The following is a 27,498-nucleotide window of genomic DNA, read 5'->3' on the forward strand; positions in this document are numbered from 1 at the left end:
AGAAAAAGAAAAAAAGCTCTCAAGAGATAAGACCATTGGCTTCTTCCTCTTTATCAAAAGTTCTAATCCAACGGAAAGTAAAACAAACACTCAGCTAATCAATGAACAGTCTTGGGGAGCATAAATAGATCAGAATAACAAACGCACACAGAACATCCCCACATTTGGGTGTTACTACTGGTATGACCTTGGGCTAAGCAAGGATGGACTGTAGGCAACGTGTTGAGCCGGGAAGGTGGGGAGGGGGCACGGGCACGCCAGAGCCCCGACTTCCCAGCCCAAAGAACCAGGCCACATGCCCACTTTGCACAGTGCCTGTCCTGACTAGCGATGCTGTCAGTTCCCCCTCCCAATGGGCTCTCCACCCGCCCGGTTCCACGCACGCAAACACAAACACCTCATCCCGGAATCCCTTCTGTTTTAAATACCTGTAGCTGCTCGTCGATGTAGGGAGCTTTTAAGATTTCTATAGCTGAGGGTCTCAACGAAGGACTCTTGTTCAACATGCTGTAAGGGTCGAAGGAAAATGATGTGTTCAGGAGAACTAAGGCCTAAGCTCGTTGAAATAAAAATGACCTCGTGTTTCCTGTGACAACAGGTTGGCTTCCTACCTTTCCATGATGGAGTTGAGTTTCCTTGGGTATCTCTCGGGGAGGGAAGGTGTGTCTCCTTCCACAATTTTTAAGACGACAGACAAGAAATTGGAGCCAGCAAATGCATGATTCATGCAGCACATCTCGTATAAAATGCAGGCCAATGACCTGAAGACAAATAGCAAAGATTTTAAGGAAGGTACAAATACCCATTTTAAAACACGCTCATCACACCCAGACCTCAGGGGCGTTGGCTTTGAGATGTAATAGACACTTCAGTGGTGTAAAACCTGCGGTATCGGGCTGGGAATATGGTCTAGTGGCAAGAGTGCTTGCCTCGTATACATGAAGCCCTGGGTTCGATTCCTCAACTTAAAATGCAGGCCTAAGAATTCAACCTGCATTTATATTTCTCTTATGGAGAAAAAAAAATATTTGGCGATTGCTTACACAAATCAGCTGTGTTCAAAGAATTTTTTTTTCCAGTGAAGCTAATTATGCTAACTTTTCAAATAAATGTTTATTAACTTTTGGGACCTAACCCCCTTTAGGGAGGGACTTTTATATACATGAATACTATAAATAACTGAATCCAGATAGGTTTCACAAATTAATGAAGGGAGATAAGGCTATACACAGGCGAACATTAACACATGAAAATGTAATTAGTGTTAGACCAGTTACTTCTTTAAGCGTTATAAATATAACATGCACAGCTATCAGTGCTAAAGCAAAACAGTTATAAATTATTCATGTGTTTCCAGTCCTATGAAAATACCTGCACCACACGAAAGTACATAAACGGTTCTCATCCTCATTCAATCTCACTTTCCTAAATGTCTTCCTAAGATTGCTCATCACACTTCTAACCTGCCAATATAATTAATAGTTGTTATTCTTTCCACATTCGGTTTGGCAGGACAAGTTCCATTATCAGATGAGCTGTTTTTGATTTAGATACGACCAAGGTAATTACTCGATTTATAACAAGGTGGTGGTTGGGGGGGGGGGTCAGGATGATGCTGAATCTCCAGCTTGTACTTGCTGAATTGTTAATAATCACTGCCAGGAGAGGTGACTTAATAATGCTTGGACCAATATATTAAAATCCTTCCCCACTCTTTTTTTTTTTTTTTTTAACCAGTCCTGGGACTTGGACTCAGGGCCTGAGCACTGTCCCTGGCTTCTTTTTGCTCAAGGCTAGCAACTCTGCCAACTTGAGCCACAGCGCCACTTCTGGCTGTTTTCTGTATATGTGGTGCTGAGGAATTGAACCCAGGGCTTCATGTATATGAGGCAAGCGCTCTTGCCACTAGGCCATATCCCCAGCCCCCTCCCCATTTTTATATTGGGGAGGTCTGGGCTAGTTTATGTTTTGTTTATGTCACATATTTTTGTAATTGTAAAAGATCATAGCACTATAATGGACATTCCTACAATTCTCCTTGCAGTTGGAGGAGCAGTTTGTAAGACAGAAGTAGCCCTGACACAACAGAGACGCTCCTTTTCATTCTGCCCTCTGCAGTCCGTTGCCTCAGTTTCCTAGGATATCAAGCAGCTAGAGAAGCCTTGTCTGAAGGAGCCAGCTTCACTGTTATGTGCAATTCCCCAACTGAAACAACGGGCATCCTATGTTAACTTACGCTTTACCAAATGACATGATGCAACATCGTGTGTCAGGCTTGGTAGCACATGCCTAAAATTCCTGGAGTCGGGAAGCAGAGGCAGGAGGATCTTGAAGTTGAGGCCAGCCTGGGCCACAATAAAAGACCATGTCTCAAAACACACACGTAATTTAAATTATGAAGAGAGAGGTAAATGTGTAACTAAAATTCAACTAAAGCCCAGCAGTGCTGTCCCTCAGCTGGAGAAAGGAACCTGAGACGGGTAGGATTTCTCAAGGGGAGCAGGGATCTGTCACTTCTGCTTTTATATTCAGGGAGGAACTGCACAGTCTGTGTGGCAAATGGTAGATGCTCAATAAAGCAAAACAGCTGGGCACTAAGAATCCTCGCTCTCACGCCTGTCATCCTAGCTGCTCAGGAGGCTGAGATCTGGGGATCACGGTTCAAAGCCAACCTGGGCAGGGAAGTCCGCGAGACTCTTAACTCCAATGAACCATCAGAAGACTGGAAGTGGTCCTGTGTTTTGAGGTGGTAGAGCGCTAGCAAAAGAGCTCAGGGACAGCGCACAGGCCCTAAGTTCGAACCCCACAACTGACACCCCCCCAAAAAAAATCAAAACTGAAGGGAACTCATCCCTATGAAAATTCCTTTCCCTGCTTTTTGTTGGGAGGTAGGGCAGCAGCAGTGAGGGGAGGGGACTGGGGAGAACGAGGGGTGCACTGGGAAGGACCTCTAGGACAGAAGTCAGTGGTCAAGGGGACAAAGTAGAAATGAACATCACAAGTCTGCAGTGAAGAGCATCAGAGGTTCCTGAGGCCCTGCCAGGGTGTAAGCAGCAAAGACAGAAGAGAAGCAGGAGCCCTCGTGAAACTGCCCGGCCGGGCCCTGGAGTGACTCACTTGTCCCTAACCACAGAAGAGGCAACGTTCTCCTCCAGCGTCTTAGGACACGGGGCGGGTACGTCCTTCCCAGGGCTCTCCTTTGAGAGCTCGGAACTACTTCGCACGGATTTGCATATAGTAATTATTTACTTAATTAACAAGTTCTCAGCTAGGCTGTCTTTTCCATCCTTAAAAGCTGAACGTTATGTAAGATTCCTCTTCAAAGAAACGTTTCCCCTACCCCACCCCGCCCCAGGATGCCCTGAGCGAATTCTCCACGCCAAGGCTGTGGTGATTGGTGCTAGCTTGAGAGCTCAGAGAAACTAAGAAATCACAACGCATCGACCACTGGAAACCCAGGGTCCTGAGCTTCACGGTATCCATGATAGCCAGTCCGACTCCTAAAAGCAACGAGGAGAGGAAAGGGTGGGAGAACTGCTTGTTCCCCACAGGGCTGGGCAAGTCTTCACCTTGGAAATAAAATGAAGTGCTGCATTTAGGGTTACAGATGCTTTATTTAACAGGTTAGCAGACACGTATCAAAATTTAATGCCTCTGGTACATTAAGAGCTTTCCCCTGTGGCTCTAAAAAATTCCAAACCCACCAATTAATCTATGAATAAAGAGAATTTTTTAAATGGATTGAATGGGAGGGAGCGAGTTTCAAACGCACAGACCTTTAGCTCTGGCCGCAGGACTTCACACAGCGAGTGGGTGGAGGGAGCGGCCCGGCGGGCCTCAGCCACTCACCAGATGTCGGACTTGGTGTTGTAGCCTTGGTGGGTCAGAGCCTCGGGGCTCATGTAGTGGGGAGTTCCAGCAAAAGTGGTGGCCAGGTCGCAGGATCCCACCAGCAGTCGAGAGACCCCAAAGTCCCCTGGAAACGACAACTAACCTTCATGAATTTTTTTTTTTTATTGCCAGTCCTGGGGCTTGAACTCAGGGCCTGGGCACTGTCCCTGAGCTTCTTTTTTTTTTGCTCAAGGCTAGCGCTCTGCCACTTGAGCCGCAGCGCCACTTCCGGCTTTTTCTGTGTATGTGGTGCTGAGGAATTGAACCCAGGGCTTCGTGCATGCTAGGCGAGCGCTGAGACACACTCCCAGCCCGCTTCATGAACATTTTAAGACAACAATCATCAGTGCTGAAAATAACCACTGAAGAAAGCCTAATTTGGGACTGCTTATTATGCAATACGTTATACCATTTTAAAGGGAAAGAAAAGTGTTATTTTAAATAGCACAACACTGGTAAACAGCTTTAGAAACATAAGTTTCATGGGGAATAAAAACAAAGAGGACTTTTCGCTTTTAAAGTGAACTACACCAACTAAAATTCTTTCACCGGATACTAAGCATTTCGAGCCTGACAGAGCAAACAGTGCTTGCAGAGGGCTTAAATGTGATGATGCATGGTTTTATCTGGGGATGAGAGCGAATTTGATCTTGGTTAATAATACAGGAAAGATTTAATGAAGTACCTGAACCTGCCAGGCACCGGCGGCTCACGCCTGGCATCCCAGCTACTCAGGAGGCTGAGATCTGAGGAACCCAGGCAGGAAAGCCCTTGAGACTCTTTATCTCCAACAAACGATTCAGAAAAGGCAAAAGTAGTGGCTCAAGTAGTAGAGAACTACCCATGAGCAAAGACAGAAACTCGGGGACAGAGCCCAGGCCCAGAGTTCAAGCCCCAGGACCAGAAAAAAAAAACAAGAAAGAACGAAAAACCAGAACCTATTCAAGAACATGAATATGAAAATTTGAATGCATCGACCTTCCTATTCTTGCCCAATTAGTGGTATATTTTTATTCCTTCATCCTCTAAGACCACCCTACGGAGCACTTAGGCAATCCAGTAACTACTGGAATGGAGATAAGCGTTCTCAGGAACTATTACACCAGCATTCACCTGGTGTGAGGTAACCTTCTGTGGTCTGTGATAAAGCAAGTGAGAAACCTTCAGCAAGCCAGTGAAACAGGTCCCATCGCTGGGCACGGAGCAGGAACTTAGAGGCTACTTAGAAATCAACCAGGCACACAGCAAATATTTTTATGCCCCCATTGATATCAGATGATCAGAAACAAAATGAATGGGTTTTATGGGGCCTATCCATATCAGAACAAGAACTTGGGAAGCTGAAAGATAACCAGTGATTACTCTAACTCTTCCACGCACCACCAACTTCAACTTGATAGGAGAACAGCTAGAATACTCTCCTCCTATGGCTTTGGAGTACCTGTTTTTAAAAAGTCTTACCAATTTTAAGGAGATTATTTTTCAGAAATATATTCTTTGATTTCAAGTCTCGATGTAGTATTCTCCTATAGGACACAAGAAAGGGTAAATGACTTCATGCAAGATGATTTTTAAAATTTAAATCAAAACTTAAACAATATACTTGCTTATATGCAAAGGGGTTCACATGTCAACAAGTATTTGCATGGAGGGAAGATGCTTTAGCTATTTCTGTAGGCCGGGTGAGGCTGAGCTCACTGAGAGGCTGCTCAGTCCTTTAGAAACTGAGGCCGATGAACTCTTTACCTCTTCAACAGGAATGAATTTTTGGGCAACATGCTCAAAGATCGCTTTGAGTGAATGTGGAAAGTCTCAGCCTTCAATGGTGTCATTTACGTACCAGGGCCATATGCTATAGACTTAAGAGGATTCTAAATTAAAAAAAAAAATTAAGCAAGTATGAGGAAGCTCTACAGGAGCCAGCCAAGTTTTCCACACCTCTGTAACCTAACTCCTCTTAGCTTTCTTCCCCTGGGTTTGTCTTGATCTTCCCTGTTACCACACTGCTTTGGTAAGAGCTCCAGAGAAACGGATCTGATATGCACTTTGTTACTAGGAAGCGGCTCATGCCTCCTTTAAGCCAAGGGTGTGATTTAGCCTGCTAGCAGAGTCCATATGCAAATGAGCGGTTCCAGCTGGAGCAGTGGGGGGAAGGGGTGACAGTCCCTCCACCTCCACCTTGTCCCTAGAAGGCAGCCTACCTCTCGTGCATGTAGTCCACGCCTAGCAACAGCTGGATGAACCACTCCACTATCTGGTTTTCGGGAAAGACTTTCCCTACTTCTTTATATTCCTGGATTTTATAGTCCAGATCTCGACCCTGAAACAACAACAACAACAAAAAATAGCAAAAAACCATCCAAATGTGTATCCGCCGAAGATTTGAAAATCCAGCTCTCTGGACGGCAGCTAGCCACACAGCGGCCGCTGTTTGTCTCGAGAAGGTAAGGCTGACACGCTCCGTGGCTACCAAACCCTACCCGAGGCCTAGGCCTGGGCCTCACAGGCCGGAGCACACCCTGGCACGGCTCCTAACAGCTCAGCTCCAGCCTCGGTCTCCAAGCGAGTCCTCGCCCTACATGGATGGCCTGCCTGACAGAGCTCCATGCTTTTTTTCCCCTCTCTCTTCTGTCTCATGGCAGGGGACAAGTCTAATTTTGCAAGTTGGAACGGAGCAACCGGGTTTGGTCTTTGGGGGGGGGGGTGGCGTCAAGAGGGGGACATGGGCCTTCCACATGCACCGGAAGTATGAGAGGGGACAGGAAGCCATCCCTACCCTCATCCTTGTGGAGTCTTCCTCAGATACAAAGGAAGAGCATTTATAGACGAGGCGACAATCCAAGAGGCACCACTTGCCGTCAAACCACAGGAGGTCAACTGACTAACTCACTTGTGATGCCTTGTTTAAAATTTCCTTTGCTGCAATGTGTGTAAATATTTGCTTATTAGCATGTTCCCTCTTTCCACACAGGGACAATCAAACATTGACTTGCAGCTGCCTAGCTGAAGCTCTGTGCCCTGCTGGGTTTTCTGGGCCAGGAAATCAAAGCTTGTTGGAATATAAAAACACGGGGAATTAAAACACTGGACTCCTTAGCAAGAAAAGACGGTCCTTTTCCTCTCATTCTTCACACCCGCCTTTCCATCTTCTCACTTTCCAGTCCTTTCTGAAGTGTACCACAGTTCCATTGGACCATTCACACTACCGCTACCACGTCTGCTTACAAAACAGAGAGCCCTTCAGACAAAAAGGAGCCATACACTATGCAGGTACATGTTTCAGCCTTAGTTCCAATTTTCCACCTAAGAAGACTTCTGCAAAGCTTTCCATCATATAAAGATAGACAGAGTGAGAGTGAGAGAGAAAAAGAGCGAGAGAGAGAGAGAGAGAGAGAGAGAGAGAGAGAGAGAGAGAGAGCCAGGTGCTGGTGGCTCACGTCTATAATCCTAGCTACTCAGGAGGGAGGCATCATGGTTCAAAACCAGCCTGGGCAGGAAGACTCTATGAGACTCTTATCTCCAAATGACCAGGTGAACAAATGCAGCAGTGGTACTGGCTAGACACATGTTGAAAAGGATCTATACAACTTATGGGTGGGAACAGGAAGGAAAAGCTGGGGCAGCGAGGGAAGGAGTGACACTGTCCAAAAAGGCACCCACTCTTTACCTGCCTTATGAAACCCCTGTATGCATCGCCTCTAACTGAAACTACAGCGATGCCTTTGATTTCCCCCGCTGTTACTAGAGGGAGTGTGAGGCTGCGCACGGTCTCTCCGCGCCCGCGTTGCATTCCCTGCGCGCGTGGTCCGGTGACGTTTAGGGCAGCCCGCCCTGTGGACGGGGAAGGCACGCCAAGCTGCCTCCCCAGCACCCAGCTCTCCCCTCCCACACGGCACACAAGCTGCGTGCTAGTTTCCTGCTTTGCTTTCCTGGAACTGCTCAAGTTCATTACTGAGGGGGGGGGAAGGACCACTCTTTAGTAAGTAAAATGCGAGGAGGAGAGACATGAACCTGCCCAGCCCTCTGGTGAGGGCCATAGGAGGACATGTTATCTGTTCTTTTTTTGTTTTGTTTTGCTTTTTCCCCCCTGTCCTGGGGCTTGGACTCAGGGCTTGGGCACTGTCCTTGAGCTTCTTTTTGCTCAAGGCTAGTGCTCTGCCACTTGAGCCACAGCGCCACTTCCGGCTTTTTCTGTGTATGGGAGACTGAGGAATGGAACCCAGGGCTTCATGCGTGCTAGGCGAGCACGCTACCACTGAGCCACCTTCCCAGAGACTCTGTTATCCACGATGGAACACCAAAAGACGACATCAGAGGGCTGGGTCTTATACATAAATTCCTCCCCCTATACTTTTCATTTTGTGTGCTCGTCTGCAAGAAAATTTTGGACACAAATATTTACACACACTGCAGCAAAGGGAATTTTTGTACTAAGTGTGTCTTTTAACAAATACTCTGTGGATTATTTCTATGGATTTAATTCAGGTAGACAAATGACTCACAGGTTAAGACAAAAGTGATGTTATGCTTTGCAATGACAAGGAAAGAAATACTTTTTTTGTGATATAGTCCGATTTTAACCTAGCAATATGAAAAGCCTTTGCTATTTTCTCCAGGCTTTCTTCCAAGTCAAAGGCAAATGTTTCAGATGAGCTGTCCCATCACAGTTTAAGTTCTGACCACAGTCTCTGTAAGGTCCTTTTGTTTTCTTGCCTTGGAGAAATGTTGATGATTTTTACTGGTGACACAACTTTAATGAAGAGGACAGACTTGAACTTGAACCATTATTGATGCTGCCCTCAGTCTACAGTGCTGTCAGAAAATTCTTTCCCTCACTAATGCCATCCCTTGGAAGTTACAACAAAAGCCTTGATGTTAACTTCTAAGGTTTCAAAATTCCATGGCCCACACTACCATTTGGTTGATTAATGGTCTAGCCTCAGTTCCTCATTGCGGTTAGCCAACATCAGAGAACTTTGAAATGCCAAGGCTTTCAAGAAATAAAGACTCAACTACAGTGTTCTAAGCACATTCTTTGATTCTCATTAAAAAGTTAAATCCTACAAGGATTTGATTTTTTAAATTAATCCATTTTTAAAGCTGTCTACCGAAAAACAACTAGATTAAAAGGCCAAAGCGGAGCATTCTCAGAAGCAGCCCAGATATAAATCGGAAATGTTAGAAGAATATGCAAAAGGGGAAAACCCATCTCTGTGTTGGAAGGCCAGAAGGAGTGTGAAAAATCATTCTGCCCTACTTGCCTTTGCTTTAAAATTACAAGGCTGTGTCCCTTATTAACTCACTGGGCCGATATCTCCACCCGCCATTCCCTCACCCGGCCCCACCGCGTGTATTCTGTGGGCCAGCGGCGGCTGGGGCTCTGATTCGGTAGACCGGGAGAAGGCGAGCAGCTCCATGTTCCAGCAAGCATCCTAGGTGACCCGGCGGGCGGCCGGTGGCCACACCGGGAGAAACGGCATTCGACAGTAACACAAATGGACTGTGTATGTAATAGTTAACCCGCCTTTGAAAAGCATTTTCTCCTAGTGTTTGAACAATTGCAAAGTTGAATCTGGGCAAGACAGGATCGACAGGAAAAATTTCATTGTGGCCTGCTTCTCCCCATCTGAGCCTCTTAGCCCATTGAACAACGTCTTTGCCCTGGATTATCTGAGCAAACCCTTCCTACATTTCAAGTTCAAATCCAGTATGTCAACTCCTCCGGTTTCCAGGCACAAGTCATTTCCTTTGGATATTTCCTCTGGCAGCACCAGTTCTCTCCCATTATACCACATCCCTCCCACCCCCCTCTTTTTTTTTTGCCACAGATATAAATAACTCAAGTTCACTAAAGAGGCAATCTATAATCTCATTTATCCCGTGTGGTATCTGACACTGAGGTGGGGCCTCTGTTGACAGGAGTGGAGGGCAGTGATGTGTGTGCATCATTCCTAACTCCTCCAGATTCTGCAGCCATCACCATGGCAACGGCCCCTCCCTGGAGAGCAGCTTGGTCCCTGGAAACTACCCATCGCCTAAAAATCAACAGGGAGGATCCTCCTAACACACAAAACACTTGTGCAGACGTACAGACGTGTCCCTCCGATGGACAAAGGGGCTGAATTTGCCTAGAGGTGGTGAGCTGGATGGGTGGGTCTTAAGCTTACTCCCAGCTCACCCGGTTGGCTTGTCCAAACGCCGATGGTCGAGCCCCACCTGCAGAATTCTGACTCAGTAGGCCCGGGATGGAGGCCACCAAGTTCCCTAGGGATGGGGACGCTACTGGTCTGGGATCCCCTTCTGAGAAATGCTGGGATTCATTTCCTGAGTTGTCTGTAATCGTTGTCTTGTGCTTGGGGAAGGGTCTTTGCTGAACAGGTAACGAACAATATTTGGGACAAAGGAGCAGGTCTCATCTGCACCTCTACATCTGTCGGCTTTCTGTTGCTATGACAAAATACCTCAAAAATTCAGCTTTGGAGGAGAAAGGTTTATTTTCATAGGTTTCAGAGGTTTTGGGTCCGGAGTTGGCTGTCTGCCTTCGTGGGGAGGTAGAACGCCGTGGCAGGGAGCACAGTGGAACGTCGTCTCAGGGCAAATGACTAGGATTCTGAATACTTCAAAGTCACGCAGAACAGTGTGACTCCTGACTTCATACCAGGTGCTGCGTCCGCTGGTGTACGACGCAGGAAAGGTTGGGTTTTGTTGCTGTCTGAACTCCTAAGTTTCTTTTCCTTCTCCTGTCTCTTCTGCCTCTCGAAAAAGTGGCATCAGCAGGTTATATCTAGTATGTAGATATAGAATCGAAAGGTTTTGAACCAAACAGGACTGCCTTTTGCTGTAAAGATTGACATCTTTCTTCCGTTTTTGCTCATTTTTTGAGAGATTCTAGAAACACCCAAGTGATGAGCAGACTAAATTCATTCTAAGTAATTCCAAATTGCCCCCAAGGAGCAGTTGGCTAACTCCAGCTCTTCATTCCTTTCCCTGCAGTACCCCCAGTACATTCTCCTATAGAAATTCCACCTTAAGGGCTGGGAATGTGGCTTAGTGGTAGAGTGCTTGCCTTGCATGCATGAAGCCCTGGTTCCATTCCTCAGTATCACATACACAGAAAAAGCCAGAAGTGGCACTGTGGCTCAAGTGGTAGAGTGGTAGTCTTGAGCAGAGGAAGTTGAGAAGCCCAGGCCCTGAGTTCCAGCCCCAGACTGGCAAAAGAAAAGAAATTCCACCTTAAAATATATTCACTGGGAATGAGTTTGCCATGATGGGCAGACCGCTCATTAGAAGTGAGTTTTGTCAGTCTTTTAGGAATGACTGTTCTTAGCTTCAAGACATGATGAGATCTTTATAGTTCGACTTGTAGTTTGATCACTGAACTTTTGAGATGTCATTTCTTTACAGGAGGCTTTTTACTACAACCCAGATTTCTAAGATCTCAGGAGAGAAGAAGAATCTCACCTCACAGTATTCTGTGATGATGCAGAAATTAGTCTTCTCTACAAAGCTTGCGTGGAACTTGACGATGGCCGGATGGTCTAGCTTGGAAAGGAGCTGGGCTTCCAAAGTGGCCTGGACGGTCTCATTTGGATTTAGTTCACCAACAGAGATTTCCTTCAATACCTTTCTGCGGCAAAAAAAAAAAAAAGTATATACAGTTAGGGTTGAAAAATTCAATGAACACCAGGGGTGTGGAACCACCTAGCTAGTGCTTAGGTTGTGATTGATCCATAGGTCTGCTACTGTGACGCTGCCTCCCCACCCTGGGGCCTGGTCTGGGGCACTGTCTCCTCCTGCCTTCTCACTCCTGTCTTCTCTCTTTCTGTATGTACAAATACACACACACACACACACACACACGCATACATTTCTCACTCCTGCAGTTGTAAAATTTTCCAAATCAATTTAATATCGGTAAGAAGAATATCTATTTATTTTTTAAAGTATCATTGACCCGTCATGCTTTATTACTACGAAGTGCGGCATTAAGAGAAGGAAAGTATAACGGATAATAGTGGTAGAGGTATTTAGGATCTCTAGCTTGTATGAATACAAGAGCTCAGTAAATCTCCCAAGTCATAACTCAATGAGGATTGGACCAAAACGTTCTCTCTTTCCCATTTAAGAAAAATAGTCTGATGAGCAAACCAATTTAGGACACAGTGTAGACTCGACGGCTGGGGAAAGGCAAAGCAGAGCACCAATTAAGCGTTCCGGCAGATGCTGCTGATTGCGAGGCGGCCCTGGCTGTTCATTATGGGCAGGCTCTGCAGGACTGGCACTAGAAAACATCTTGCAGGAATGTTCTTTAAGAGCTGCTACGTGTGCATATTAATTAAAGTGTTATTTACAGTAGACATGCTCTTAATTAAAGGCCCTTGGAGCAACCGATGGACCCGTGCTCGCTCTCTAGTGGTGTCTAACAGATGCTCACGCTGCCCTGGCTGTCAGCGGAGCCCGGGGCGAGGAGGCCCCTCGGGCACGTTCACTGACTTCCCAAAGCACTGTGTTGACTCTCATGTCTGCCCTGTGACAGTGGCGTACAGTCATGAATGTATGACTTACGTGGGATATAAGAGCGGTGAAGGATAATTATCAGTTGCCTCTGCTGGGAAAATGCTTACCGGAAAGCTTGACAAGGACCTTCTGCAGAATAAATTGCTATCAAATTTTGACAAAATAACTCAAAGAACATGGTTAAGCATGTAAAGGAAAAATCGGAATCGGTGTGGGGCAACCCCAGCTCTTCACGAGCATCATGGCTGGAGGCCAGCCCAGGCACTATGCCAATCGACAAATAGGGTATGGTGGTACGAGTCTTCACCCCAGCCACGGCGCGATCACTAAATGGGAGGATCTGGGTCCAGGCCAGCTTAAGTGAAAAGTCAGCGAGACCCCATCTCATCAGCAAGCAGGGTACGGTGGCAGGCACCTGGCACCTCAGCTGCTTTGGAAGCCGAGGTAGGAAGATCTTGGTCTTAGGCTGGCCCCAGTGGGGGAGGGAGCAGGAGCTCCCACTTCAAAAATAAGTAAAGGAAAAAGGGGGACTACTTAGAACATGGCTCAAGTGGTAAAGCACCTGCGTGGTAAGCATGAGGCTCTGAGTTCAAACTCTTGTATTACCAAGAGGGGGAAAAAAAACCTAGGTTGAACAATTTGTCATAGCTAAAATATGGAACCAACCCAGATGCCCCTCAGTAGACGAATGGATCAGGAAAATGTGGTACATATACACAATGGAATTTTATACCCTATCAGAAAGAATGACATTGCCCCATTCATAAGGAAATGCAAGAACTTGGAAAAAATTATACTAAGTGAAGTGAGCCAGACCCAAAGAAACATGGACTCTATGGTTTCCCTCATAGGGAATAATTAGCACAGTCACAGCAGAGGATCACAAGAGCACAATAGCAAAAGGATGAAGGGGCTCTAACCAGGGGACATTTGATGTTGGCCATATATGTAAATGACATGTTTTTTTTTGTTGTTGTTGTTGTTGTTGCCAGTCCTGGGGTGTGGCCTCAGGGCCTGAGCACTGTCCCTGGCTTCTTTTTGTTCAAGGCTAGCATTCTACCTCTTGAGCCACAGCTCCACTTCCGGCTTTTTTCTATATATGTGGTGCTGAGGAATTGAACCCAGGGCTTCATGTAGACGAGGCGAGCACTCTACCACTAGGCCATATTCCCAGCCCCGTAAATGGCATGTTTTAAGCTCATATTTGAATTGATATCATTTCATATTAGAAATTGCTTCCTCGATTCTAGCAGATACTAGCTCCAGTCTCGTTAGAGAAGAGGGCCCTGCCATTCTTACACATGTGACCACGCTGTCCACTCTTGGTGAGCTGCTACGGGCAGCCCTCCATGCACTGTTCTGTGGGGACAGAGAATCTCCCCTGGCAGGAGCACAGGCAGAAGGTGCTTCCTGCCCAGGCTCAGGGCCCGGGAGCTTTGACACCACAGTCTACACCCTGCCCTGTGGGGCTCCTCTCCCGTGTCTCAGTGGGTCGACAGTCAACATCCACCGCTGTTCTCAACTAGATCAGTCCTGGCAAGCTGAGAACCCAGGCAGGCAAGCGGGAAAGTGCCCTCTCCCTCCTAGAGTGCTGACCAGTCAGGGATGAGTCACACGTCCATCCCACCATCTCAGAAGGAAAAGACCTTGAGTACTTTCCTGTCCCCCTCCTTGTCAGCGTCCTCCCTAGCCTTGATCGCGTCTCATCATCCTCAAGATCATCCTGATCTCATCTCATCCCCAGAAGGCAGCCCTGGGCAGGCACCCACTGCTTCCAGGCGTCCGGACGGCCGTGGAAGGGTGCCGGCTCCTCTGCCAGCTTGACCACAGTTACGAAGCTGGCGCATGCGCTTCCCTTCCCCAAGCAGGTGCCTCACACTGCTTTTGTTATTAGGGAACGGGAGGCTTCTCAGATGCCTGGACTTGATAATGAAGTAAATTCTACCGACATTCATGCTGGGTGATGGGCGTACTCTCCAGAACAGAGTCCGGTAAATATGATCTGTTACCCAGACTGGCATGGCCTGTGCCTGCGTGAACTGGAAATGACACAGGAGCTGCATTTCCCTGTAGCTCCTGAAGGCTACGAGGCAGCTGGCAAAAGCGTAGCGACATCTTCCCAGTGCCTCTCCAGAAATTCACTGTATCCCCGGCCTGCATGCAGGTTTGACAGGTACAGTGGTTAAGCATGACAAAACAAGGCCTCACACATGCCATGTTCTCTTGCTATGAAGGAGTAAATACGACAGAAGAAAGCTTTGAAGATATCAACCATTGTGCAGCAGAGCAGGAAGCTGTACCTGTCATTACCTGAGCCCTGTCTGGCAGCCCATTGATAAATCAGAAGATCTCATTTGCCCCTGGCTGTTAAAGATGGGTGGTATCTGCCGTCATCATCTCGAGCTGGCCCAGACCGTCAGCTCACTTTGCCTACACCTGTGGGTGCTGAACTGACACGAGACATTCCCATGGCCATCACTTAATATGAGATCCGTATCAGAGCTTACGCAGTCAGCAGCCCCCCCCTGCTTGGTGGCTCTCAGCCTGTCACCCTCTGGAGAAACGTGGCAGATATTTATTTTATCAGAGCGCCCAACTGGCTGGGAGAAACTTAATGACAACAGCCAAGATAGATGGACTTGCCCTGGGGCCTCGCCATTTCGCAAAGCTGCGCTCCTCTTTTCTGAATGGCTTGCTTCCTTCTTTCTATATGAATGGGTTGACTCCGGACATATGGGGGGAGGTGAGCATAGCTAAGTCAAGCCCCTTGAAACTGGCCCACCTTTTCTGCAAGCAGGGCACGTGAAATGTTTGAGAGATCAGATCATTCATTCATAGGTTATCCCCCCCAAAATTTCTGTGCAGTCTTTCAGATTGTCCCTCATCAACTTAGCAGCAGACAGGGCCTTAGGGGAAGAGAGAGAGACAGAGAGAGAGAGACAGAGAGAGAGAGAGAATGAATCAATACAAAAAAGATGAGTAATTCCTGGCTTCTGAGTTCGCAAAGAAGAGACTAAGTCTCGGGAGACTGAGATCTGAGGATCGTGGTTTGAAGCTATCCCCGGCAGGAAAACCTGTGAGGCTCTTATCTCCAATAAAATACAAAACAAAAAAAAGAGCTAGAAGTGGCGCTATGGCTCAAGTGGTAGAGCACGTAGACTTAGGCACAAAAGCTCAGGGATAGCACCCAGGCCTTGAGTTCAAGACACACACACACACACACACACACACACACACACACACACACACACACACACACAGAATAAAGAAAAAGATACAGTAATTCCTAGACATAGGAAAACAATACTGAGTAACTAGCTGTGAATCCATTATAAACTACACATAAATTATATTTCCCATGCCTTTTAAGATGGAGTTAATCTATAACCACTTTAACAGAAAATAGAAGTATTACATACATATGATAAGCAAATAGTAATCAATGATATAGACAAAGACTAGAACTATTCCAGACATTTTTTGGCAAATATGCTATTTCTGGCTCTAGTCTAGTCTGTGGTGACAACTTCCATGCAGTGTGTTAATGGTTGGCACTGTAACAAACTATGCAAGTTGCCTTTCCTTTTTTTTTTTTTAAGGAATAGAGAGTAACAGAAATATCAGGAGTAGGTGGTTTGAAGACAGATATTGCCTAAACTAGGAATTAACAAACTGCATGAATTTTATGGCTCTTCCTGTCTGTATAAATGGGGAAAACAGGAATGACCTGACACATCTCAAAACTAGAGATGGCACGGAGGTTCACTGGTGTTCTGGGCAGAGAATCTGTGATGTCAGTGCGAAGGCAGAGCCGGCTGCAGGATGGACCATGTCCAGCCTTCAGAGAGCTCCTAACAGGTCGTGGAGAAAAGGAAAAAAATGTCAAACTGCTTTGTTGTACACAATTCTGCCTCCTCCCGCACACACACCCGCACACACACACCCGCACACACACACACACACACACACACACACACACACACACTTGCACCAAGAGCCAATGGTAATACATGGTAATTAACTAGGAGCTGCAAAAGCTAGTGTTTTCTCGGCTGTTGTTGCCAAGCCCGTGCGTCTGCCTGCTCACTACAAGGCGGACGGTTCCTTCCCAACCCTAAAGCCGCCTTCCACAGTCTCAAGAGCTTCTGGGGCTGTCTCGGAAGAGTTACCTGAGAGCAACTGTTCTTCTCCTGGTAGCCAAAGTGGGGACGGATGCCCCTCGTGGGAGCCAGAGTTGTGGAACTTCCTTCCCCTTTTTTTGACTGGAAACAGTTTTCTAATTTTCATTCTAATTTCCGTCCAAACCAGACATGGCTTCTCATCTCCCCGCTTCCCCCTCCACGCCCCCCCGCCCCCCAGCTTGAGACAGATGGCCGGGCACTTTTATTTTTCTTATGTCCACAGATGGGCAGAGTCAGTGGAGCCTGTGGCTGAGCTATTTCAGGAGGTGCTGATGGCTGTCCACCCCGCACGGTCACCCCCTCCCCCCCGACACAATGTTCTGGGGGGGGGGTCTCCTCCCACACCCTCAGGGAGTCCCGTCCAGCTCATCTGATCAGGCATGTGGCCACTTCTGGTGGCTGGGGTGTGAAGAAGTCTCTGAAGGGTTTATTTAATAATATAAGATTTTATCTGAGTGTTGTGACAGGGAGGAGAGAGAAATTACTAACATGAAGTTACTAAATTACTAGACTGTTTGACACAGTCCAAAGCCAAAGCCTCAAACCTGAGGAACAAGATCAGTAAGTATAGTGCTAGGGACTCCAAGCTGATCACAATGTTTATTTTATTTTTGGGCTGGTCCTGGGATTTGAACTCAGGGTCTGGTTGCTGTCCCTGAGCTTTTTTGCTCAAGGCTAGCGCTCTACCGCTTGAGCCAAAGCAACACTTCCAGTTTGTTTGTTTTAAGTAGTTAATTGTGGATAATAGTCTTATTGACTTTCTTGCTTGTCTGGCTTTGAACCTCAACCCTCAGAACTCAGCCTTCTGAGTAGCTAGAAGTGACGGGCGTGAGTCACTGGTGCCGGGCTCCTCACAAGTTCCAAGAACATTTATATGGAGCATCGTGAACAGCTTTCATCTCAAAGCCTCTGTTGACTCTGCCATAGCTAAGCCAGGGGTCTCTCTCCCAGGATCCCACGGCTTCCCACGATATCCATCTGCTGTCTGGTCTATGCTACAGCTTTCTAGAGTTCATGTGGAATTCCTAGCCCCTAGCAGTGTCGGAATGGAGCTAAATCTGCTTTTTCCTCAGACTTCCAAACTCGGCTCAGCCCACCACAGCAACTCTCGTGTTATTTTTCCTATTTACTTGTCACCTTCTGATTGAAAATAATTGCATTTATTCCATTCACTTCCAGATTCCCAGGGTCTCATAATTCTCAACACAGGGTGGATGTTCCAAAAATGTGCGTGGATGACGGAATGATCAAAATCAAGAGCACCCAGACATTCTCGGTGGGAGTACTGGGAGTCACAAATGCACCTGTGAATTGTTCCTCTGGGGACCCAAATCAGCTGGGCATCAATCAGAAAAGGGAACTTTATTAAAAATCTACATTTGAACAGGTAAGAGTGGGAATAGCTAACAGAGATACCGAAACAGACAAGAAAAATGGCAGCCACTGTCAGCTGATAAAAACGGTGTGTGCGGCTTGGCTGTTTCACAACACTGACTGCAGCCTGTTAAAGAGGCATACGCGGCTAACGCAGGTTTCCTAGGCCTATCTCCTTACTTATTTTCCAACTTTCAGGTGGATTTTACGTATTTGTAGAATTTTAATGGTAGACACAATTCTCAGAGGGAGAACCCTTGGAGTGAAAACACCGCAACCTATTAAAGTTCTTAAAAGTCAAGTCATGCAACCAAGGTCATAAAGCAAGTTACAGCTAAGCCATCGTTTAGTTTGTTGAAGAGACAAAGAGACCACAAGTGCTAAAGAATAGACTTCTGTCTTTAGATTTAATGTTTTCCTTTCTTGTTTTGGTGTAAAGATACAGCCTCAGTGTCTAGTAACTAAGATAATCTTTTAAAACAATCATTCTCAAACTACTTCTCAAATAACAAAAACCCTTCCACTATTCTCTTCCCTTCCTTAGCATTGGGGGGGGGGAAGAAACAAAAACTTTGCCCTGGTGACTAGAATAATCGTCTTGTTTTTCAAGAGGCAGTAATGAGGCTATATCTGATCATTAATTATCATCTGAGAGTTGTAGAAAATTCTATCAGTGGACAGGATCATTTCCAATTAGGGAGCCCAGATCTGCAGTTTGGAAGTGATACCACAGGGGGAAAGGATGAGTGTTTCTCAGGACTCGCCTTTCTGAGCAAGGAGGTGAAATCTACTTTTTTTTTTTTTTTTTTTGAGGTTGTCCTGAGAACAAGAACCACAATTCTGCTGGTATGATTTTCTGTTTGAAGAACAGGTTTTTAAAAGTTCAACTGCACAAATTTCATTTTCTTTGATTGTTGGGCAATGGAGAAGAAGCAATATGCATTAAAAACAAGTATCAGGGTGCTGGGAAAGGTGGCTTAGTGGTAGAGAGCTTGCCTAGCATGCATGAAGCCCTGGGTTCGATTCCTCAGCACCACATCAACAGAAAAGGCCAGAAGTGGTACTGTAGCTCAAGTGGTAGAGTACTAGCCTTGAGCAAAAAGAAGCTCAGGGACAGCTCCCGAACCCTGAATTCAAGCCCCAGGACTGGCAACAAACAAACAAACAATAAACTAATGAAAAACAATTATCAGTAACTTAAGACCAGATCATTCTTCATTACCTAGGAGACATACTGAGTTTTGAACATAGACCCTGTTTCTGTCCACAAGGAAATTAAGTCACATGACAGTGTCAGTAAGGATATGAAAATAATGCACCACAGATAATCAGGTTAGCTTTTGTTACGATTGTTATATGCTCCAAATTTGCAATTAATGTTAGGTCAATATTTTAAATGCAGAACTGTAATGAATAATTCATGCTGTATACTTATTTTGAATATTATGGTGATTGCAATGAGATAATCAGATGTGATATAAAGATCACCCTGGAGTGGGGATACAGTGACAAACTGAGTTTTAAGAAGCCACAAAACCCAATCACCTCCCTCTCCTTGACTAGGTAAGGCTGATAAGAGGGAAACGCTGTTTAAAGGAAAATGAAATTATTATCTAGGCCAGAAGAGGGTCTGGTGCTCCAAAAATATAAAATGGAAAAACAAATCTAGAGGTTTGAGAGGACTATGGAGCTCGGTGGCCGATCGCCGACATCCCCCGCCACCCACCACAAAAAATCATCATTGCTACCACCCCCCATGGCCACCCGCACAACCCTCACGGTCACCACCCTTGTCAGTATCACTATCAGCACCGTCCTTGTCCTTGCCATCACCGTTGTCACTGCCTAGGAAATGTTTCCAAACATTCTGGCCCCAATTCTTTAAATTGCAAAGCACACCATTTTCCTCTTTGCTCTACATCTAAAGGTGATAAATTACAGCCGCCCACAGGCCCTTCAGCCATTCTTTGCTACAGAAACTTATTACTTTGGTGTATTTTTATACTCAGCTTTATCCCACAGATGACTTGGGATAAGTGACATAGTGAAGTAGAAAATTAAGACTAGCAAAGGATAGATTTTTAAAAAAGAAGAAAGAACTGGGAAAAAGAATGGCTCGAATATGCTGATCAGAAAGTGTTGCTAGGGCTGGGAATGTGGCTCAGCAGTAGAGTGCTTGCCTAGCGTGCAAGAAGCCCTGGGTTCGATTCCTCAGCGCCACACACACAGAAAAAGCCGGAAGTGGTGCTGTGGCTCAAGAGGTAGCAGGCTAGCCTTGAGCTGAAGAGCTCAGTGACAGTGTGTAGGCCCAGAGTTCAAGCCCCACAATTGACTTTTCTGCCCAGGCTAGCTTCTGCAATCCTCAGATCTCAGCTTCCTGGGTAGCTAGGATGACAGGCGTGAGCCACGGGCACCAGGCTAGCTCTCTGTTTTTTAAAGGAGAAAACTGAGATAGGGGATGCCTTCAGCCCCAACAGAGTTGGCTGAGTGCCGCCTGTGGAGTTTACGAGGGCAGACCCCCAACGAGCTTCATGCCAGGAACACTCTGCGCTGGGCTGAGGGTGAATAACTCGGGGAGAAGGGAGGGGTCTCCTCCCTCCAAAACGCACAATCTAATTTCATGTAAATTATCTTTCAAAGATCGCACGGCACTGATCCTGACACAAAGCTCTGGATTTGATCACTAAACAGATGGCGTGCAAACATTTAGAACACCAAGCAACAGGCCAGCAGGGGCTCACAGGGGTTTGTGGAGAAGCAGCAAAATTAACCTCATTTCTTTCTGTGGGAGGACTATTTTGATTGGTAGATCAGAGAGAAGCAGACAGTCCTGCAATGCCCTGATTTTGGTCCATCCGATGGCACCACATAACAGATGTTAGAAAGATAAGTCTTGTGAGATCCTGTTCACCATCTTCATGTGAGTTCCCAGCTGATGAACACAGTTTTAGGTGTGCTGCCCTCAGGAGCTATACTGAACAGCACCTTCACCAGCAGTTTATGAATGACTTGGATGAAGATCTAAGTCTTATTTACCGTGTTCACAGATGATGTAATGCCAGACAGCATAATCAATACACAAAAGGCAGAATCAAGACTGCCAAATGATGGAGGAAGTTAGGTGAAACACAAGGTGGAAATCAACAAGACTAGATTTTTGTTTGGTTTTGGGTTTTTTTTTTTGCCAGTCCTGGGGCTTGAACTCAGGGCCTGAGCTTCTTTGTGCTCAAGGCTAGCACTCTGCCACTTGAGCCACAGTGCCACTTCCAGCTTTTTTCTATATATGTGGTGCTGAGGAATCGAACCCAGGGCTTCATGTATACGAGACAAGCACTTTACCACTAGGCCACGTTCCCAGCCCCAACAAGGCTAGATTTCATAAGGCTAAACCTGATGTTCTAGAGCTTGCCGGGAAAAATCAAACCCACAAATGAAGGCAGCATGTGGCACGAGTGTAGAAAGGTCCATAAATAGACAGATTTTTAAATAAAAACTGGGGAGAGTATGCAGGGAAGGGAAGTGCATCTCTTGCTCTATCTCTTGCACACACATACACACACACACACTCAATGGCCTGTGACTGCTTTTAACTGGTCCTGACACTCCACGCTGTTTTACGAACTTTGGAGAAGTTTTAGTATTAACGTACTTGCCTCGCTCGGGCCTCCTTGTACTAAAAAATAAAACCAAAGGGGGGCTGGGGATATAGCCTAGTGGCAAGAGTACCTGCCTCGGATACACGAGGCCCTAGGTTCGATTCCCCAGCACCACATATACAGAAAATGGCCAGAAGCGGCGCTGTGGCTCAAGTGGCAGAGTGCTAGCCTTGAGCGGGAAGAAGCCAGGGACAATGCTCAGGCCCTGAGTCCAAGGCCCAGGACTGGCCAAAAAAAAATAATAATAATAAAATAAAAAAAAAATAAAACCAAAGGGAAAAAAAAAAACCCAACCTGCCAAATGGGGGATTGTCAAAGCTAGAGAGGTAGACTTTAAGGACACCTGCCCCCAAGGAACAAGGAAAATTAAGCAAGTGGGCTGACCGTGAAAAGGGATCTACACTTTACCTAGCACCCTGCACCCCTGAGATTATTTTGCCAGCTTCACATAACCATCAGGAAGCTAGATAAAATGCCTTGACAGAAAAAGCGACAGAAGCCAGTGAAAGAGCGACAAGCTCATAAGCCAGTTCCACGGTGACAAGCTCCAGCATGCTTCCTGTCATTGAACGGTCTCCCCATACCTCTGTGTCTAAGCTGCTGCATGAGGTCAGGAAGACCTGCTAGGATGAGATCTTTACGCCCTGCACCCAAACACTGACCCATGCCAGAGGTCTCCTGCCTACGTATGGGGTGGGGAGGGGGACCCCTGCTCCTCTCCGCCCCCCCCGTAGTGTGCCCCAGGCTGGCTTCATTGACAGGGGACCTATCTAGTTCATGCCTGGCCAGTGTTCACAGCCTAGCACCTGGTTGGACATTTTGCTCCTGTGGGCTTGAAGTTCTTGGCGATTTTAACAGAGTTTCATTGTGCACTCGACCCTACGAGTTGTTATATATCTGGTCTTGCCCGTGTTATTCCATCATCCAGGCGACCCTTGCTAAACCGACCCCTCTCTTGATCACCGGTTCGATGTTGCCTTTATGCATTCAATAGCGTGGGTGGGGCTCTGGTCTCTTGGTTCTCCATCTGTCTCTTGAAGCTGTGACCCTCCCTGATGTGGAAGTGGCACGTGTGTAGGTGCAGATGGGAAAGTCAAGAAGGTGAGACATATTTCTCTGCCTATGCAAATTAGGTGCTTAAGAGCACTGCTGTCGCCGGTGGAGATGCTCACAGTCAAGCTTCTGGAGTCAGTTAGGGGGAAAAAAAAAACAGCTCATCAAATGGGAGCTGACTGTGTGCGCCCATTGATTCAAGGGCTATTAAGCGGTTGCACACACCTCACGCCGATGGATCTTAATTTGGTTCACTTCTTGAGAGGGCCAGATGGAGGGATTCGATGCACGTATATGCAGACTGGCAGCATTTCGATGACTGATGGGACTCCGGGAGGGAATTCTTTATTACATGGTCACAAATTAGGCTTTAATGGTTAGGGCTTACATTTCTAAAGTTCCAACTTAGGTCAGGAGAGTCACTACTCAGACACACAGGACAGCACTAACTCTTCCATAATGTGCATGACACCCTGAAAATTCATGTACGTGATATTTTCTCTTTTCACAATTGAAGGCATTAACTGGTGTGCATAAAACCCCGCACAACCCTCACATTGGTGAGTGTAAACATATACAAAGCTCCATCATGCAATCACAACACAAAATTCTCTTTTGTATTTGAATCTCCAGCTCCAGAAAATAAAAAAAGTACTTTAAATACATTCATAGCAATTTTGATGAAGCATATTTTCCATGAAAACCAGAAAATGAATTAGGGAACTGCAATGGAGGCTTCGTGATACCAGGGCAAAGGTAAGTCCCAGTGAGGGGCGGGGGGGTGGCTATTTAGATAAAATGCAATGCTAACCCAAACTAGACAGGGCACCTGGAGCTGCCAGTGCTCAGGCCGCAGGGCCTGGTGCTCCCTGTGCTTGGGACAGCAGGGGTGAGTGGCTCTGTGGCGGCATTCCCTCAAGACTCGGCAGGCACCTGGCTTGTCTTCCTTCAAGGCAGTCAGGAGGAGCCGGGGCCCTTGGAGCCAGGCAGCGTGATGGCAAGCCCGGATGAGCTGACCCCGAGGACTGAGCACTCGGGGAAGGTCCGTGAGCCCCCCTCTCACCCCCAGCCCCCTGCACACAGCCTGTCTTCTGGGAGGAAAAACACAGGTCTTAGGGTAAGACAACAATAAACAATCATCGCTGTACGCTGGGAGCCGTCTGTTCCCTAAGAGAAACTGCAAGCGAGGGCATGTGGAGTCTCGGGCCTCCAGCAGCCATCGAGGGCCTGCACCTTGCTGCTGCGAGCTGGAAGGCACACTGCGGGAATGCATTCCTACTGCGCGTGATGAGGCTGAGCGGTGGGGCAGTCCGTGTCCCTCCCAGCAGGCCCCGGTGGGGCCAGAGGTGGGGATGGCCAGCCCCCCTGGGCTCTGCTCTAGGCCGGCACCAAGGCACCCAGTCAGACCAGTGTGATTCGCCAGCAGGGCAGAGACAGGCTGAGGCAAGGTGGAGGCAGGGAGAAAGGGCTGGGGATGTCCTAAGGCTCCGCCCACCCCAACGCCCTTCGAAAGGAACCGAATGACACAGTACACTTGGGCCTCTGCACTGCTGCCCAGATACAGAAACACAGATGTGGGGGGAAACAGAACGCTCTCCTGCTACTGGGCAAACGGGAGCTGCAGCAATAGATTTGGCTCCAAAATCCCTTCCAGTGATCTCTCATCTTCAGCCAGAGTGAACATTTACCACCAGCGAACACTACCCATAAGGTGGACTATTAACTAGCATGTGTCAGAAGACACACACTTAGCACTCCCGTTTTAGCTGTATCATTTAACTATATTTTGGTCAATGACATAACTGCAGTTCTTAACCATCTCCTTCGCTCCATGGCCTCAAACTTGGCTGATAGAAACTGTAGCTCTCGGTGTCTTAGGGCAGGCCCTAGAGAGATCAGGTCAACAGTCCCACTCCCTTCTTGCCTGGGGACCAGAAAGACATCAGAGCTGCCTTTCCAGAAGGCTGATGTGGTCTGGTCAGTTTCTCAACACTTTGGTTCTGCCTTGGCTGCTCCTGGTGCTTCTAGAAGGTGAGGTGACCCGAGTTCAGCCTTGGGAAGGGACATCCATCAATACACGTTATAAAACCCCCGCCCCGCAGGCGAATGCCGCGCCACGAGCACCACAGAGGGGGGCCCAGGAGACCCGCCACTGCCCACGGCGCCTCTGGGGTCACGGCCTGCATCGAGATGGAACAAGGAGCAGCCAAAGGAACCCCATGCAGACCTGTGACGTGTTTCCAATGTGGACTCTCAACAGGGGTTCCACCTCAGAACATGGGTGCTGCCCCAGGCTGTACACTGACAGCCGGGAAGGTGGGGGGCATGTCCGGTGGCCTCCCCTGGAATCCACCTAGAATGAACACGTGCACTAATCCTGTCAGGTCAGGGCCAACCACTTGCTAGGCAGGCAGGCGCTCTACCACCAGAGCTGCACCTCCAATCATGGGGTTTGGGGGGGGAAGGGGGTTTGCTTTATTTTTCTGGGACGGTCCTGTCTGTCGGGCTGGGGCTAAGCTTCGGAGTGCAAGCCACTTATACCTGTGCCTTTTCCTAGCTGTGATTACAGGCGTGGGCCTCGGAGGCCAGTCCCCAGACTTTTTCTTCTAAGATAGCAAGAACGTGCCCACCTCTTTGTGTACACGTCAGCAAGGGCATTCCATCCGAGGCACGGAAGGCAAGGAAAATCATCACAGTTAAAGGATAGGTGAAGACAAAAACGACTTCTCCCAATTTAGTTCTCAGCTGATGTGTGCTTTCCTTCAAGGAAATTAAAAGTTTGTTAATGACCTATGCTTAGCCCTTAATTCATTTAGCCGGTGGAATTAATGTATTGGTGAGACCGTAATTAAATGAAGACACGTTGGCCTTGAATTAATGCTGCCATCAGAAAGACTGCCATGCCTTAATAGTTGGGTCTGCGTGTTACATTACCACCATCTGCTGTTCAGGAAGGCCAATTTCCTCATTTCTCTTATTGAATCTTTTGCAAAATTTCCCCTCAATCAGTCTGTCTTAAGCTAAACTTCCTACTATATTTCCTGGATTTTTTTCCTCCTACTTCTTCTTCTTCTTTTTTTTTTTTTTTTTTTTGCCAGTCCTAGGGCTTGAACTCAGGGCCTGGGTGCTGTCCCTGGCTTCTTTTTGCTCCAGGCTAGCACTCTACCACTTGAGCCACAGTGCCACTTCCAGCGTTTTCTGCTTATATGGTGCTGAGGAATTGAACCCAGGCAAGCACTCTACCACTAAGCCACATTCCTGGCTCCTGGATTTTTTTAAAGCATTCTTTTGATTATACTTCCCTATCCTTTCAAATGTTTTCTATACAATATATACAAAAACATATGGATATAGGAAGAAGGGACTGGGAGAGAACAAGGGAACAGAGACATTGAGTGAAAGGAAATGTACTCATTACCTGACTCATGTAACTGTAATCTCTCTGCGTATCACCTCTATAACAACAATAAAGTAAGTTAATTTAAAAAATATATGGTATTTCTTGATGTGAAAATTGTGGTCGGTCACAACGTAGCCATAACTCTACTGGCACAAACAAAAGCAATATGATTTGTATCAATAAAATGTTCTAAAGGTACTTGCATTTTATCTCAGAAAAAAAACAACATTCCCAAAGAGTGTCTTCCCTGTTTGTCTGCCTCCTAAGAGGTCTAACAAAGGGGCGGAGCTGTAAACCTACATTCTCCTCTCAGCTGAAAGTTGACTTGAAGGTGTAAAGGAGGCCCAAAGGAAAAGTCAGAGAGCAGGAGAGAGGGCAGTCCTGGTAGCCAGCGGGGTGGCCTTTGCAGCCCATGGCCAAGCTGGCCCCCTCTCCAAGGCTCTTCTCCCCCGAATCCCTTTGGAGAAACCAACGGGCTGGGGCCTGGGACGTCGGGACATCGTACCTCCCTGAGGCTTCCTGAAGACCACCCAGATATCTAGGAGTGGGGAATGATTCAACTTAAGGCTTTATTTCGGCTGGAATAATGAGTGATGAATAATTGATCTAGGTGATAAATTATTCAAGGAATCCTAGAGTGAGTCTGGTTAGAGGTGTAACAGGAGGCCAAGGCAGTGCATGGGCGGGACACCCCCTCCCCCGGCACAGCCCCTCCCCCTCCTAAGGACCCACACTAGATCCGTGGGGTTTGCCCTTGCAAGCCCGGTGCTCGTCCTAAAATGTGTTATGTATTGTATGTAATACAAGACAACATTAAAAAAAAATAGGCTTGCGCCTGCTTGGGGTAATGGGCAGGAAGAAGAGCAGGCCTTGATGGGATGGGGTAAGGGGTGGTAGGGGGCTAGGCTCACAGGAGGGCCCAGTGCGGGTGTGAGCTCAAAGATGGTCAAAGTAGATGCTGCCCATGCATGAAAACACCACCCACAGTGAAACCTGCTGAGATCGCCTGAGGAAGGGGAGCGCGCAAAGAGAGTGGCAGAGGGGTGAGAGTGACCGGAACATACTATTATAAGCATGAGTAGGGGAAAATCACAGCGAAATCCTCCCCCAACTAGGGTATGCTAATAAAAAATGGGTGAGTTAATAATAAGCATGATGTAAATGGACTCGTATATCCAATAATATTCTTTATGATTAGTTAGTAAAAGAACTTAGATCGTACCCCCCCGCTTATCACATATTTAAATGAAAAGTAATAATCCTAATATCTTAGTAGCATTATTTAGTGCGACCCAAACCATTAACTTCCCTATTTGCAAATCCACAAAACATCCCAGAAGAACAGAACGAAAGAAATGAGGAATTTAGGTAGTCTGCCTAAAAGTCTGCACCAATATATCTGAATGCACACTTGTCTAAATGGGTA

At 46.9% G+C, this 27,498-nt stretch overlaps 1 protein-coding gene across 1 annotated transcript in view; it reads right to left on the reverse strand.

Moving 5' to 3' along the window:
• The window catches only part of Nek11 (NIMA related kinase 11), a 68,498-nt gene that overhangs the window by 33,056 nt on the left and 7,944 nt on the right, over window positions 1-27,498 (reverse strand). The window contains exons 3-8 of the mRNA XM_048334467.1: window positions 11,353-11,518; window positions 6,093-6,211; window positions 5,353-5,417; window positions 3,850-3,976; window positions 612-761; window positions 429-507 (exon numbers count right to left, since the gene is read on the reverse strand). Of these exons, the coding sequence (XP_048190424.1) occupies window positions 429-507; window positions 612-761; window positions 3,850-3,976; window positions 5,353-5,417; window positions 6,093-6,211; window positions 11,353-11,518 (706 nt within the window). The remainder of the gene's footprint in view (window positions 1-428; window positions 508-611; window positions 762-3,849; window positions 3,977-5,352; window positions 5,418-6,092; window positions 6,212-11,352; window positions 11,519-27,498) is intronic.

The sequence above is a fragment of the Perognathus longimembris genome, chromosome 26, assembly GCF_023159225.1.
Source record: "Perognathus longimembris pacificus isolate PPM17 chromosome 26, ASM2315922v1, whole genome shotgun sequence".
NCBI lineage: Eukaryota > Metazoa > Chordata > Mammalia > Rodentia > Heteromyidae > Perognathus > Perognathus longimembris.